The following is a 16,928-nucleotide window of genomic DNA, read 5'->3' on the forward strand; positions in this document are numbered from 1 at the left end:
CTAGGGTGGGTGGGCCAAGTCCAGATGCTGGGGCCCCTCCCTCCCTTCCCTTGCATGCTACCCCTCCCTCCCCTCCCTTGCATGCCACCACTCCCTCCCTCCCTTCCCTCTCCCTCTGCTAGAGTGGGTGGGCCATGTCCAGATGCCGGTCCCCCTCACTCCCTTCCCTTGCATGCTACCCCTCCCTCCCCTGATACAAATATGTGGCGAGACCACACTTGGAATAATGTGTATAGTTCTGGTTACTATCCCTAAAAAGGATTTTGCAGAGCTTGGGAAGGTGCAGAAAAGAGCAACCAAAATTATCAGGCCATAGCAATTGCCCTATGAGGAGCGGTTAAAACGCTTGGGGCTGTTTGGCTTAGAAAAAAAGGCAAATAAGGAGAAACTTGATAGAGGTCTGTAAAATAATGCATGATGTGCACAGAGTGAAGAAGCTTTTCTCCCTCTCTTGAAATACTTGAATGTGAGGTTACCTGTTGAAGCTGAAGGGTGAGAGATTCAAAACAAAGGAAGTATTTCTTCACACAATTAAATTGTGGAACACCCCAGGATGTGGTGATGGCTGTCAACTTGGAAGGCTTTAACAGGAAAGTGAACATGTTCATGGAGGTGGCTATTAATCAAAATTGATATTAGTCAAGATGCATTCATATTCGCTTCAATATCAGAGGATAATGTTTCTATTAGGTACTGTGGAACACAGGCAGGATAATACTGCTGTCGTTATCTTGTTTATGGCCTTCTTAGAAGCACCTGGTTGGCCATTGTGGGAACAGACTGTTGGACTTGAAGGGCCTCGGTCTGGTCTAATACGGCTTTTCTTATGAGTATGGTTCAAGTACTGACATGTTATAACTGTACTTGTCAGACCCATGGTGAGTCTGAAGTCTTGATTAATTCAAGGTAGCTGATATGCCATTGAAAAGTATTGCAGGAAGAATATGCAACTGTCGCTGGCCAGGATAAAACATATAACAGAACTAGTTGTGCATGTCCAAGGAACCTATGAAACTGCTTTTCAAACAGTAGCTTTCCATGCTGCCTGACGTCCCTCTGGACGCTAAGCAGAGTTTCAAAAGTAGTTTGTGGTGTTGTCTAGGGGTCTGTCATTCAATGGAAGTCCCACTGGGCATGTCCTGCTAGAAGAGTGTTTTTAATCCCAACCAGCCCCTTATTAAGGCAAAAGAAGATGAAGAAAACAGAGCAGAAACTGTGGTTTTGTTCAGTTTCCTATACTAGCAACAATAGGTTGAAACACAGTTAATCTGTTAGATACACAAAAGAGGTGCATATCATCTTCTGAAAGTCATTGTCAATGTTGCAGTATTACTTCTGTTGGTCTGGTCAATGAATGTGATTGCTAGTGCTACTTGATAACTCTTTAACAAATACCTTTCAGAAATACCTTTGTTTTTGTTTTAATTGGTGTGTATCCTCATTCCTAGGCTCGTGTCATGGCAACTATTGGGGTTACAAGAGGTCTTGGAGATCACGACCTGAAGGTGCATGACTCAAACATCTACATCAAGCCTTTTTTGTCTTCATCTCCAGAGGTAGAACATTCATGTCTTCATTATGGTCGCAGGAGGAGGGAAGTGTCTAACGTTCTGAAGCACAGGCATAAACAACTATGTGCTGGGTTGAATGAAGGAAGTTGTAATAACGTAAGGAAAAAATGGTTGAAATTCATTCCTCTGTGGCTAAGTCTGCTAGACAATGGAAGCTCAATTGATGGCTATCTACTGCTATCTAGATAGCTCGTAAAGCATTTGACACCACATTTATATAAAATATATGGAACATAAGTGGAAACTTGGCACGCTACGCTGGAAATTGGATACAGGGCAGGAAAGAAGAAACATTGTTTGGGTTTTTTTCCCTCCCTTCCCCCCCCCCCCCCAAAAAAAAAAAAATTCTTAAAAGGAGGTTAATTGGTAAGTGCTGCAGATAATATTGCCTGGAGCATTTTTTAATTATTGTCATATAAATTACTTGGATTATATTGAAAGACATTTCCATATTTGCCAGCAAAACAGAATTGTAATGTTTGACATAATAAACAACAATGCAGTTAAGAGGGCATTTATTTTATTGCTGTAGATTTGATGATCGATAGTGAAGTAGCTAAGTGCAGAATGCTGCCTGAGTTGACAGTTTTTCTTTAATTCTATGGAAGGGGATAGGCTGCTTCAGAACATAGCATATTATGTCTTGTGTTGTTTGTAAAATGTGTTGTCTCAGAAATTACTTTATCAATTTTATTTATTTAAAACTGTATGTACCACATTGCTGTCACAATGAAAATATCAGTGCAAAAATATCAAACCCACTAGCAACCATAGTACCAAGGGGGAAAAACCTGAGTAACTCCAAGATAATTTTGTGTGGTCATTTTTTAAGAAGAACCACTTGGTTCCCCAGTTTGCAGGGGTGATAATGAGCAACGGAATGTTTTATGGCAAATTTGGTTAGATGTGTGTTTCTACTAGAATATAGTATAAAGGGAAATTACTGGTATCCATACCTAAAATGAACCAAAATGACAACTGTCTGTGCTCTTGATTGTGTGCTATATCATATAGCCAAGAATTCAGGGAGTAGTCTAGGAAAAGACATATTTATAAGATAGTGCAAATGCAAGATGCATTCTATAGATAGGAGAGCTAGACAAGCATATCCTCTGCTAAACTGGCAGGCATAGTGGAAAACCAACATAAATATCCTGTGTTGTGTGGAACATGGGACATCTGATACCCTGAGGTAGTGCCTTAAAACATCCCTTAAGTAAGCAGAATGGATGTAATTGTATTTGATGCAGAAGGTTGTGGCAGGTTTGTTGTTACTGGCTTCCTGTTGGTACCACACCTACCACTTTTCCTGTTGGAAGGCTGAGAACGTACCATAGACTTACGTGCTTCCTCACTCCTTCAGACAGTAATTCTAAGGTAGTTTTATGTGTTCATTTAACTTCTATATGGACATTATTATATTTTGTAACTATTCTTAAAACGAATATTTAAATCCAGTGCTTTCATTTCTCCATGCTTGCTACTCCATAGTTACCCTACCTGTATTCTGCTTTCCTGCTTTCTTCATAAGCCACAAATTAAGCATGAAATTAGTCCTCCTCATAATTTTCTGTGTTAATTTTTTGATGGACTCTGAATTCAGCCACTTTGGGGCAAGGGAAAAAGCAGAGGCATATTGGGAGAAATGGTGCCCGGGAACAACACCTGCTCTGGCCGCCCCCTTGCACTTGGGGGCAGGACTTGGGGTGGGGGCAACTTGGATCGGCACCGCAGTGCCAAAGCGCCCATCTGAGCTGTCCCCCTGAGCTGCCCTGCCCTGGGGAGGGCAGAAGCCGGCTGCAGGAAGGCAGGCGGCCCAGAAGGCGGGCTGCTGCCATGGTGCCCATCCGAGCCTCCTCTGCCCCCACCTCTGAGCCCTCCCCTAAGGGCCTGGGGAGAGGAGGAGGTGGCTCGGGCAGGTGCTGCGTACGTACTGCCCACAGGGACAAGGGGGTCAAATGACCTCCTGGTCAGCGGGGGAAGGAGTGGGGTGCACCCCCTGCCAGTGCACCACCCTGCCAGTGCACCTGTGGTCATTTGTCCCCTCCCTGTCTCCCGAGAATAAGTGGTACTCTTGTTTCTCTCCAGTTCACAGATAAAACATAATTTAACCTGTTGGCCATGTATTACATCTAATTTCCTGTATAAATGTGAAAGGTATAAGTACTCTTCAAGTCAATATATATTCCTTTTATATCTGTCTGTCTGTCTGTCTGTCTTTATAGATATAGATATATGACTATACACACTGTCTGGAATACTATATGAAGGAGATTAGGCCTGGAATCAGGATGTTCTCTGTTGATTAGTGAAAGAATGAAATTATTAGCACTGATTTAGTTTGTCACAGTTATCATTCTTTGCTACTGTAATGTCTGTTGGTTTCTGGAAGGTGTAAGTTATGGTGTGTCCTTTGGTAGAGGACTTGCCGGTTAACTGAGGCGGCCCAGGCGGCCTAACTATTTTTGGTTAGTTTAGATGAGGAGTACACAATTAAATGTCAGGTTAGTTGCATCTTTCACTACCCTTAGCAAATAACATTAGAATCATTAGTTTACTCCAGTTTTCTTTACAAATTACAGGAAAATAGAAATTTTGCATTGGGAGTGTAACTCCATGAAGAGGTCTCTCTCTGTATTTTCTACTCCTGGGTTTCTAAGAATAGCAAAACAGAGGGGAGAGTTGATAAACAGCTTCATCTAGCAATGCTGTGGTATATTCTGAGCATATCAGTAGAGCATTGACCTCGTCAGCCACAAGATAATGTAGCTTTACAGGCCAGGTGTACCTTTTCCAAATCTTCATCCAGATAATAATTTCTTCTTGTCACCTGTGACAAGGTTGCTTCATTTCTTTTAAAGTACAGTCATGGCGGGAGTAATTAAAGTGCTCGGTTAGTGGTTCAGAAGGACTCCTGAAGGTTTTGCTTTCAAAATTCAAGGCCAGGTGGTTTGACAATGGGAAGCTGAATGCCGGCAACTAGACCTCTCAGAAGGGGCATAATTGAAAAACATAACTTTAGTTGGCATGCTGCTTCAATGAAACTTAGCAATTTAGCTGAGGAGTATATTATAGATACTGCATTCAACAAGCTCTGAGTGTCAAAGATCAGACAAAGGCTGCATGTCTGCATTGGTGACTATGAAAAATATTGTGATTTGTGAGAATGTTTTCAGCTACTTCATATTTTGGCAAAGGACCTGAGAATGCTGTGAAATGTACAAACAGGATTGGGTCCAACCAACTTTTTCACTCAATCTTACTCAATTCCTATTACTACTACAGCGCCTGCCACAAATTGGTTTTTTTTTTGTCTATGCCCTATCCATAATCCCTCCATACTTAAGATTAAGGGGAAAGTACACACACAATAATTATAAGAGAAAATTTGTACCCAAATGTGAGGCGAGAGGCATAAGAAAAAACAGTTTTGCAGAGCGCGACCCCTACGTGATTATAGTTAGAGCATTGTGAAAAAAATTCCTGTTTTTTGCTTAACAGCCTTGAAGTTTTTCACGAGGCCAGTAATCATTTAGATTCTGGCTAGCTGTTGCTGTTATTGTGTTGAAATTTGCTGTGTGCCTGTGTGCTTGATTGTACAAATTTATTTTGAAATAATTCTTAAACATTGCCATGATGTTATAAAATACCTTGTGACTTTTTAGTCTTCAGCCTGGTTGGGTACAAGTTCTCTCTTATCACTATCCATAATCCCTAGCATAGCACTGTTGGATGTCAAAAGGAACCCAAACTTCCTCTCAACAAAAATAAAAGCTGGCTGGGTCCAGCCGATAGGTATTTTCTGGTTAAATAAACAAGTCCAGTGGCATCTTAAAGACCATTACAATTGTTAAGTTTACTTCATACAATCTGGCCACTCCTTTGCTGTTATTTTTTGGTTTGCTACATAGGAACTGTGCCGGTGTTTTTTTCTTGGTTGTCATGTAGCTGATCTTCCTTGCCATTAGAGGAGGGAGGAGGAGGACTACTGAAGAACTCCTAACTTCTAAAATTATACAGACTTTTGTTGGGTTAGAGAAGTTGCTGCCACAAGTGACCTTGCAGGCAGCCAAGCAGCAGCACTGTTTGCTAGAACCTCAGTTCTTAAATTTCTTCATGTGAATGTCTTACATTGTATAGAGTTGTTTTTCTGCCCACATTTGATACAACTTGTTATGGGTTTTCTAGTCTTAGAAATGCCCCTTCAGCAAATGCTGTTGCCTTTTTTATTTCATTTGCTTTCAGGTGAGAGTGTATGATCTTCTTCAGCATGAACATGGCCCAGACGATGTCCTGATCTTAGCCACAGATGGCCTCTGGGATGTACTATTAAATGAAGAAGTGGCAGAAGCTGTAACTAACTTCCTACCAAACTGTGACCCTGATGACCCCCACAGGTTCGTAGTTTTGCCTGTTGATATTTTTTTATCAATGAAGTATTCCTGCCATCCCTAGAATAAGCATTATCTTTAATTAAAGTTTTTTTAGTTTTTAGAAGACAGCAATAAACTAAAAGAACACGAAGGTACTCATATAATTCTTCAGGCATATCTATTTTTCCCTGTACTATGAAGTTTATGTTTCATGAAATATTATGTCTGTATTCAAAACACATATGCTACATAGTTTGAATTAGAGGATAGTTTGAATTAGAGGATCCAAAGGTAGTAGATTCATTCAAACATTTTTGTTTTCTTCATGAGTTTTCAAAATCATTCCATGGTGAAATCCATGACTGGATTTTGCATCTAGATTTGGTATGTTTTTAGCTTCCCACCACCACATGAATGGTATTGTTGTTAGGAAGGAAGTATAATTAAACAGGTAGGACCACCAGAGTGGGTGAATAGTCTATAGGCCCATCAAATAGTAAATATTCTTGAATTCCCAGTGTGAGAAATGAAAGCTTCTCTTCTGAGTCGACACTGTTTCAGCAATGCAGACTGTGATCAAATTGGGCATAATCTGCCTTCTGAAAAGTTTAAGGTAAGTGGCATTACCTAGAGGCCAAGCTAACAGAGCATATGTACTTTTTTTTCTTGTGCAATAACAGTAATCAATACAGATGTGAGGAACCTGAAAAGTTGGAAAGTGTTGGAGAATTTTCTTCTCCCCTCTCAGGGTTGCCTTTTTCCAGGTAGGGCTGTAGATCTTCTGGAATTTCGTGTGATCTCCAGACAATAGAGATCTGTTCCTTTGGAGAAAATGGCTGCTTTGGCATTTTACTCTTATGGGGTCCTTCCTCTCCCCAAACCCTGCTCCCCCTCAGGCATCCCCTCAGATGTCCAGGAATTTTCCAGCTTGTAGTTGGAAACCCCATCCCATTTTGAGTAAAAGCTCATTCCAAAACAGGGAAAATATCTGAGTTTTGTGTGGGTGTATGTGCTGTATATTCAGAAAAATTGAAAAAAGCTCTCAAATTCTTTCATGATATTCTTTTTTAGAGACTGATTTCATTTAGTCCATAGGATTTTTGTTCAGTGCTCCCCAAAATCTCCCTTTTTAACATTATTATTATTATTATTATTATTATTATTATTATTATTATTATTATTATTATTATTATTATTATTATTATTATTATTATTATTATTTAGGTTATATACCGCCCTCCCCCAAAGGGCTCAGGGCGGTGAACAGTATAAAAGAGCACAATCAGATTAAAATACAGTATAAATATAAGTTAAGTTAAGATGGTTCTAATAAAAATAAACCTTACCCCATTAAAATGCAGCATTAATTAATTAATTAATTAATTAATTAGCTCAAGATGGTGCCTGCTATCAATTCCTACAGAAAATCCCAGAGGGGGTTAGTGGTAGGATCTTCGTGATGTCAAAGAAAACAAGAAGGGAGGGAGGGGGCCCTATCAACAGCTAGTCTCCTCAAAAGCCCGGTGGAACAGCTCAGTCTTACAGGCCCTGCGGAACTCAACGAGATCCCGCAGGGCCCAGACAGCTGGAGGAAGAGCGTTCCACCAGGCGGGGGCCAGAGCTGTAAAGGCTCTGGCCCGGGTGGAGGCCAGCCGTATCATGGAGGGGCCAGGGATCACCAGTAAATTGGCCTCTGCCGAACGCAGAGACCGATTCGGGACATATGGGGTAAGACGGTCCCGCAGGTACGGAGGTCCCAGGCCGTGCAAGGCCTTAAAGGTTAACACCAACACCTTGAAAATGATTCGGTATTCAATTGGTAACCAATGCAAGTGGCGAAGCACAGGTGTAATATGTTCTCTCATGGCACCTCCTGTCAGCATACGTGCCGCTGCATTCTGAACCATTTTTAATCTCCGAATCAGACGCAAGGGAAGGCCCAAGGCAGAGCAATAGTCTAACCTGGAGGTGACCGCTGCATGGACCACTAAGTGGCCAGGTCAGCTTGTGAGAGGAAGGGCCAGCCGTCGGGCTCGGTCTTAAGATGGTAAACACATCTAACCCGGGTTACATGGGCCATCTGGGTCTCCATTGAAAGAGATGAATCCAGGTGGACCCCCAGGTCGCGAACAGAGGGGGCTGGTGCCAATATAGCCCCCTCCCACACCGGCGGCTGGAAATCCCCAACCCCTCCCTCACGCCTCAGCCAAAGGATCTCCGTCTTCGATGGATTCAGTTTCAGCCTGCTCTGTTTCAACCAACCAGCCACGGCCACCAAACAATGCTGGAGAGCCGCAGGGATGGCGGCCGTTCCCCCCCTCCATCAGCAGAATAAGCTGGGTGTCATCAGCATATTGATGACACGTCAGCCCAAAGCTCCGCACCAACTGAGCAAGGGGTCGCTTATAGATGTTAAATAACAGCGGGGACAACAGCGCTCCCTGAGGCACCCCACAATAAAGTGAGCACCTCCGGGATGCTTGGTCCCCACACCACACTTGCTGCGACCGGTCCTGGAGAATGAGGCAATCCATTCAAGGACAGTGCCACGCACCCCGGAAGCGGCCAGGCAGTGGGTCAAAAGGTCGCGGGTCGCACTCCGCCATCAAACGCTATGTGTTGGGGGGTCTAACAAAACCAGGTAGCTGATCCGGCTTTCGTCTAGTTGTAAGCGGAGCAAATCTGTGACGGGCGAATTTGCAGAACAGTTCTTCTGTCCCATGCCTCCAGCCTCGAAACTGACTGGAAGGGATCAAAAGCCATGTGTCCCTCCAGGAAACCTCGAAGCTGCTCCAACACCACTCTCTCAATTACCTTCCCCAGAAACGAAAGATTCGAGACGGGGCGGTAATTGGCCAGATCGCCAGGATCTAATGATGGTCTTTTTAAGAGTGGGCGGACCATTGCCTCCTTCAACCCACCAGGAAAAACTCCTTGCTCAAGGGAGCTATTGATGATACTCAACAGGTGGGGTCGTAACTCTGCCTGGCATGCTTTAACAAGGCAGGAGGGGCACGGATCCAGAGGACAGGTAGTAGGTCTAATAGCAGCCAGGGCCCTGTCAACAGCGGCTTCCGAGAGCAGGGAGAACTGGGCCAAGCAAGGGCCAGAAGACGGCAAGGGAGCCTCCAGTTCGCTTATTGTCTCTAAGGTGGCAGGTAGATCTTGGCGGAGCGACATGACTTTATCTGCAAAAAAGCTCATAAATGCCTCACAGCTAATAGCCAATTGACAATTTGTAGACCCCCTCAGACAATGAGGTTAAGAAAATCATTGATGATAATACATTATTAAAGAGTTCACTGTTCTCAGTTTTACCACGTTTAACTTAATATTTAGATATGCTGGTCATCCTGCCTGTTGTTCTCTAATGTAAGTCTTTTTTTCCTCTAGATGGCAAAAATTAAAATATGTGTTGAGGTAGCACAGGGTAGCATAGAAAGTTTGCAACACTTTCAGAAGCAATAGGAATATGTGCAATCTTTCTTACAGGAAATCAAGAAATTGTGTAATATGCTGTTATAAATGATTCATTTTAAATTCTTAAATCAGTAATATTAATTTAAATTTGATAGGATAGTGAGTATTGTATATATTTCAATTTCTCCCCAGAAAAAAAAAAGAAAAACCATAGCATTTTTTCAGTGACTTGAAAATGTTAAGAAATCTTACACATGGACAGGATTTCAAGTCAGTACAGTATAGCAGTTAACTCAGAATACTTTATAAGGATAGAACAATATTTCCTTGTAAGCTGTCTCAGTTCTAGTGCCTTACAGTGACTTAAACGAAGAACAGAAACCTCATTCCATAGTAGAGCTATATCCATTTGTGCAGCTATATTCCATTTGTGCAGCTATATCACTAACCTTCCCTTCTCCCCTTCCTTTCCTCCTTTACTATTTGGATTGCACCAGAGGTGTAGCAAGAGGGGAAAACGCCTGGTGCAGTGGTGCCTGCCTTTCTCTGTCTCCCTTGCTCCCAACCTCCAGAACGCTTCTCTCTGCTCCTCGCCTCTGGCAAAGGGGCATCATCGCGGTTGCATCGCGCAAGACTCCCCTTGGAGCTACGCCTCTGGATGGCACAGTAATCATTCTTATCTTAGAAAGGCTATAAATGAAAGAACTGGCAGAGTTTGCGGGGGTGGGACGCTGAACTGAGGAAACTTCCACTACCCCAGTGGGGGGGAGGGGGGCAGTGGATTCTGGGGGGGGGGGATCCTCAGAATCCTGAGGATTGCTCCACCCAGACTTTGCTGCCCCAGAGTGGCCTGCACAAGGAGTTGGAGTTGGGAGGAGCCTTCTAATCTTTGGCTGTTCAGGGTTTTCTGGTCTGTGTGGCTGACTTCTGGTAGTTTTTTCTCCTAACATTTTGCCCACATCTGTGGCTGGCATCTTCAAAGGTATGTCACAGTGAGATCTTTATCTTTTTAAGATTTTGGATTGTTCTGCAGACCTTTGAAGAATGCCTTTATTTCCCCTACCTGGTCCAACTGTGTGGATTTCCTAAATAAATGTTTCCATTTATGATCTGGGGTCAACTTAGAAATGAGGTAAAGAATAAAAATGTATTTCTTCGTGTTCGTTTTCTGATGGATATAAAACAGTCTCTTAGGCTTTCTACTATTGAGTACAAACTTTGGCCGATCTCTCCCAGTCCCTCATGAAAAGAATATTCAAGGAATGAATCTTTTGTACATGTCCCTGTTAATGTTAACCAGCTTTTTTTGCTATTGACTCTGGATCTTCTCTCTCATTTCTTGCCAAGCAGCTTATGTTAGTTAATAATTACAGGTAAGGGACATAGAGAAGTAGGGACAGGTCAATTGCTCAGATTTGCAGTTTGGGTTATTGTTAGTTATTATGTATTGTCAATAACTCTACTTGGCATGAAGTGTTATTCTTTTTATCAAAGTCAGAGCTGGTTCACACTGACATATTGTTGCATGTGACTATAAGGTGGGTTGTTGAAGCAGAGAACTAGTAGTTTGTTCTGCAATCACTGCTGTACATGTCCAACATCTGTAAACACTCCATTAAGCCTAGCAACTGTTGCTTAGATTGCCCAGAGAATTTCCCTGAATGGAAGTACAGGAAATATTTTAATTGATTTTCTATACAGACCTCTGAATCATTCTTCATGGTATACCTGGGGGTTCCCTGAAGGTCTGTTAATTTCAGAATGGGAAATTCCTGCAGATTTGATGTTTGGAGCCTGGGGAGTGTACATTTTCATCAAGGGAGGTACTTCAGTAGAGTATAGTGCACTGGAGCCCACCCTCCAAATCAGCTGTTTTCTCCACTGAAGATCAGTTGTAATTCCAAAGAAACACCAGACTGTTCCTGGAGGTTGGCAACCTTGATCCCCCGCCCCAATAGAATTATTTTGGGCTGTAATACAATGCGGTAGACGAAGTCATGCTCTGCTGATGGAAATTCCTTTCATCTGTGGAAATTACTGGAGGATCCAAGCTATTAACACATATTTCTGGTGCAGCATATAGTGTCATATATATTGAGGAGCACCCTATTGGGTCTTCATGATGACTTTTGATAAGTCATTTAGAAACAATTCAAAATGTTTATGTTAATGTTAAAAGGCTGGTATTGCACACAACATATTGAAAAGACTTTGTTTTCACATATCCTAATATAACTGATAAGATCAGCCTAAGAGCCTTTTGATGGCAGTCTTATCAAGTATAAGCAGAAAAGGCTCATGGAAGAGAGTTTATGATGGCTGTGCCTATGTTCTAGAAACTCTCTGTAAGTATGTATATCTGTCATCTTCTTAACTACTCAATTGAACTGTAAAGAGAAAACATGTGGAATGGTGTCACTCTAATATGATAAAGCATTACTTTTGTACAATGTCTCTGATCTGTGACTTTTAAAAAATAACTTGTAGGTACACGTTAGCAGCTCAGGATCTGGTGATGCGAGCCAGGGGAGTGCTGAAAGACCGAGGCTGGAGAATATCCAATGACAGACTGGGTTCAGGAGATGACATTTCTGTTTACGTCATCCCTTTAGTACATGGAAACAAACTGCCATAAAAGATGCACCGATACCTGTTGTGGGCAAAATGTACTTTTTAGTAAGGACCTTTGGAAAAGGCAGGCTGCTAAGAAATAAGAATGCTGGTTTTAGATATATTCTATTCGAAATTTGGCTGGACTGGACAACTTTTCTACCTTGATTGTAGGGGCTGGGTGGCAGATGATTAAACGTATCTTGTTGCAGCTTCCCTATGTTAATGTCATTTGGTGTATATCAGGGCCAGGACTTCAATGTTACTAGCATTATTAGTGATTCCTTTTTTGATGTCCTCCTGGTGAGGACCTATTGTAATCTAATAAATTCCCCTGTCTTTTCCAGTTCATTGTAGCCTGAAAATGTTACTTGGATTTGAAGTGGAAACTGGTAAAGTAGCCAGTCTTCACCCAAATTAATTTTACTTTAGAACAAATAAATGTAGAACATATTATGGTGAAAAAAAGAACTGATCTGTCAAGTATAAGATGCAATTTTTTTAAAAAACTCATATTTTAGTGGAGAACTAAAGCAATCTATTTATGAACATGAATACAAGCTTTTTTTCCTCTTGTAGCTTATCTTTCAATTCTTGGAACTTTGCAGTTCATTTTATATATTTGGGTGGTAAGGCAATTTTCCTGCTCTGAACGTAAGTCTAATTTATAAAAGCTGTTAGCAAAGTTGCCTAAGAAAAGAACAAAAAATTATTTGATTTGGAAATATTCTTGTATTTTTTTGTTTCCCTGTTGGGATTTTTGTGTCTGTAACTATGATGTAGCAGACTGGGAGAAACCTTACTTTAGAAAGATTTTCCCAGAAGTAAACATTTTTTTTGGCACCAGACATTTTCATTCATTGAATGCTTCTGTCTGTTGAACATATATCCTGTTGAAAGGATCATTACATACATACTGTATAATCATCTCTTGTATGTTTCCAAGTATATTCTTTATCTAATAGTAGAGGGTTTTGAAGCTATCCTACTGAACAAATCTTTCCATCTTTTCTTACTAAGCTACTTCAGCTTTAGTTTCTTTTGCTGTTCATGTAATCACAGGTGAGATATTGTCTTGAAAGGTAGTGGCACTTGATAGTGTTAACTTAGAAGACAGAGAAAAGAGCCTTTCATAAAGGCAACATGTATTGGCTTGTTTGTTGTTCTTCTGCTTACTGTGCTTTCATGTCTTCACATATGAGAAAACAAATAAGTAAAAGAATTATATTTATCTGCACAACATCTTTATCCTACAATGGGATTTCTATGTAGCTTTACCATCACTTAAAATAGTTAAAAGTGGCTAGGTTCCCCATATATACTTCCAAAACCAAGCAGTTTACCATTAAAGTCTAGACTATCCATTAAGCGTAAGGAGTGGCTTGTACATTGGCAAGAAGAGAATGCTTGAAATAAAACTTATTGAGAAACTGAGTTGGTATATTTTTAGGGATACTATTTAGCAGATGACCTGTCTCAAGTGTTCTTCCTAGGGAAGTTGCTAATTTTAAGCAAATAGTGAATGTTCCCCCAACCCATTTAAGTGCTTTCCTAAACAGAGTAGGTTTGGAAATAATAATTTGCTTAAACAAAAAATCATATTTTCTCCTGTAACAGATGTTTAATTTAAGCTGCTATGTAAGTCACATTCAGAGACAAAGGCCTCTTCCAACATGCTACTTCATTAAGCTTCAATCTGAACTGGAACTGTTCAGAAGATGATAATTGACTTCTGACATGAATTAAAACTCACTGTTATCAGAGAACTGTGTGTTGGACTTGGTTATGTCTGGTGTATAACATTTTTATAGGAAGCAGATGTTTCATTAACCAGAACCATTTGACAATACAGTAATGAAGTTATTTTCAGTATATTACTTCTGTACTTCCTTCCATTTGCTCAGATCACTTTCTATTACCATTGCCTCAAGAGATATGGGTGTGGTATAGTTTAGAATTCACATCTCTAAAAACTCTTTCTCTGGATAATCATTCACTTTGGGCATTCCCATGCAGTAGATCTTTGACTTGCATACTTATGTTTTCCACCAATTTTGAATGTGTTCTGAAAACAATTTGTAGACCTTACTATCATTCCTTATTCTGTGATAACTGGAAGTATATTTTTGAACAGGCTCACCCAGAACAAAAATATTTTTGCCATTGCAGGAACACTACTGACAGTATTTTAATTTCACTCTAATTGCAAGAATGTATACATTTTAAAGTAGTCTTGATTACAGCTCTGAAAGAGAACTAAAATATTATCTAGATTGTTATCTTCAACCACATTATAGTAAATGGCACTTATCTGAAACATCCTTCATTTCCAGTGTTGTATGTTTTTACATTACTTTAGATTTAATGGTGAAGTTGCAAGCACGATTTTATTTACCTAATTTTCAATGGACAAATATATATCCTTCTACTCGCACCATCTTCAAAGTAATTCTAGTAATGACAGTTGTTTTCCAGGAAGCAGCAGGAAAATGCTTAAATCAATTTTTTTCTTTAAAGAACCACAAATATGGCTGCTGGTCAGATAAAATTTCACGAATGAATAGTTAATATAAAGTGTAATACATTTGGGTTCTTTGTCTTCAATTTACTTGCACAAAATCTCACCCAGTTTAGTGACTTTGCCTACATAAAGTTGTATTGGCTGTAAAAAGCTTCTGAGAGAGACTCATAGTTCTTAAAGAAAATGTAGATGTTTGTGTTTAGAACAAAGTGATGACATTTGCACTCTTAAAACAAACTCAGCAATGATTCTGAAACTTTTATACTGATCTTCTCCAAAAGGCCCAGTGAAGCCATGGTTCTCACATACTTTTAGAGCTCCCTTAGGTCACTAATATCTCCCTATATCAAAACATTTTAGATTATGCTCCAAAGAATGATACTTCTGAGACAATAATGTACTTTCCAGATAAACATATTTTATAGAGCCTGTGTATTTTACTATGTTACAATCCCAAACATTTGTGAAAGTGAACAGAAAGCTATGCAAACCATATTGCCAAAAACAAGTTCAATTATGACAGCAAAGCTCTATCCCTATTTCCCTAACAAGCATATCAGTAACGTGCACAGTAATACTTAATAATTTTTATTAATCATAGCATTGAGTTAGTACTATATGTAAATAATCAAGCTTTGTTCGTGCTGCTGTTGATACTTCAATGGTTTTATAATTCTAAACACTGCTGAAAATTGTTAAAATGTAATTGGGTCACAGTGTGTGCAACATTGTGGTTATGGGATATTATGGGATCCCAGTTAATATCCCAGTTATACGATATTAAAGGCCTCTTAGACATGCATAAAAGAGAAAACAAAAGTAATGGCAGATTAGACAACTGTCATTGTATCATAATACATTTTTAACAGTATTGGTCATTAATCACTAAAAAAATCTCAAAAGGAAACTTGGGTGAATCTAATTTCTTATATTGCATGTCTTTAAAAGGCCAGGTTTAGAAGAACATTAGGCAAGTATGCATTGATTGGTTAAAGGTGGTAGAAGTTTATCTGCATTATGGAGAATTTAGACAATAAGATGATCTTTGTAGGCTGGTAAATTCTAAAATCTGCCAATGCTAAGGCTTCTTGTAATTGACCAAATTACCAAGTACAGAAATTGTACATGAGAAACCTCATTAAATAACTCCACTCACCTACTTCTCATTCCAAACAAAGGGCATTTATTCATTTAGCAACAAAAACAAAATAAAATACAACTTCTTAGAGAATTTTACAATTATGATTGGATGCCAACTACTGTAGCCCAAAATTTCTTTTGCTAAGAAATTTATTTTGTAAAGAATCTTTAAATGATCATTGTCACAATTAAGATATCATTATAATGTTATAGAATCTAAGACTTCCCTCCTTTTGAATGTTCTTACAATGGCCCTTGAGAAAGGATGCATCTTAACTGAACTTTCAAACCATCAGTATAAATTACCGGTACTTAAACAAGTAGTAATCGTCAGTCAATAAGAAACTTTAAAGGGTGCTATTAACAGGAAGGTTCTTGAGATGGCTGCTGGCTTCGTTAAGTAAGCTGACATCATTAAGTGAAATACTTTACATGTCCTTTCTTTTGAACATCGATGTTTTGTCCACATTTACCATACAATACAAAATTGCCAAATGCCAAATGGTTCTCTTGCCCTTTGCATATGTACTTTTGTGGTTTGTATCTCATGTTCTGAACTATGTGAAATCTGCATGCACTTTCTCTTGTAACTTTGTTTCCTGTTATATGAAAATGATGTTGTGTATATCATGTAGGCAGTGCCCAAATACCTCTTTAACTATTCAACCATTCTGCCAAAACAATATACTTGAAGGAGGCTTATCCCTGTCACTTTTTTGTTCATGCATTATATTTCAGTTTAAATTAAGCAGCTGCCATATTTTTCATTCCCATTTTGGTACAGTGACTGTATGTAAGGAATGTATTATTTTTTAGGTTCAGCATTCCAAACAATGAAAAGAATCTGTTGGATTAAAAATGGTTTGGATCAATGTACTAAAACATTGTGACTGAAAATATCAAAACTTTTTGTAATCAGAGAACAAAAGATGTTTAGTAAAGGGATATTTTTATGTGTGTTGAAACTTCCAAGTGCAATGGAAAAGGAAGGAATGGGAAAAATGTATGCACAACAGTGTTTTAAAAATGAAATTGTAAAAAATAAACATAAAAACTTATTTTGGCTCTTTACTTTGGGCAATATAGAGGTGAGCTTTGTTTCTTGGCTTGATAGCCAGGTGGGAAAAGCATTGAAATCTGACAGTGAAATGTTCAAAATCAGCAAGATTTTTATGGTCTTCACTGTCACTTCATAAGCTTTCATAAGTGTCTTATGAGATGTGTTATCACTTCCTTACGAGTTCTCTGCTAAACCCGCTCTAGTTGTTTCAGCTCCTGCTTTTTCATCCCTAG

General features: G+C 39.7%; 1 protein-coding gene across 1 annotated transcript in view; it reads left to right on the plus strand.

Annotated features, from left to right (window-relative positions):
• Positions 1-16,693, plus strand: part of PPM1H (protein phosphatase, Mg2+/Mn2+ dependent 1H) — a 78,315-nt gene extending 61,622 nt beyond the window's left edge. The window contains 3 exon segments of the mRNA XM_048501574.1: positions 1,449-1,556; positions 5,817-5,968; positions 11,852-16,693. Of these exon segments, the coding sequence (XP_048357531.1) occupies positions 1,449-1,556; positions 5,817-5,968; positions 11,852-11,999 (408 nt within the window). The 3' untranslated portion in view covers positions 12,000-16,693.
• Positions 16,694-16,928: the final 235 nt, after the last annotated feature.

Source organism: Sphaerodactylus townsendi, linkage group LG06, assembly GCF_021028975.2.
Source record: "Sphaerodactylus townsendi isolate TG3544 linkage group LG06, MPM_Stown_v2.3, whole genome shotgun sequence".
Lineage (NCBI taxonomy): Eukaryota > Metazoa > Chordata > Lepidosauria > Squamata > Sphaerodactylidae > Sphaerodactylus > Sphaerodactylus townsendi.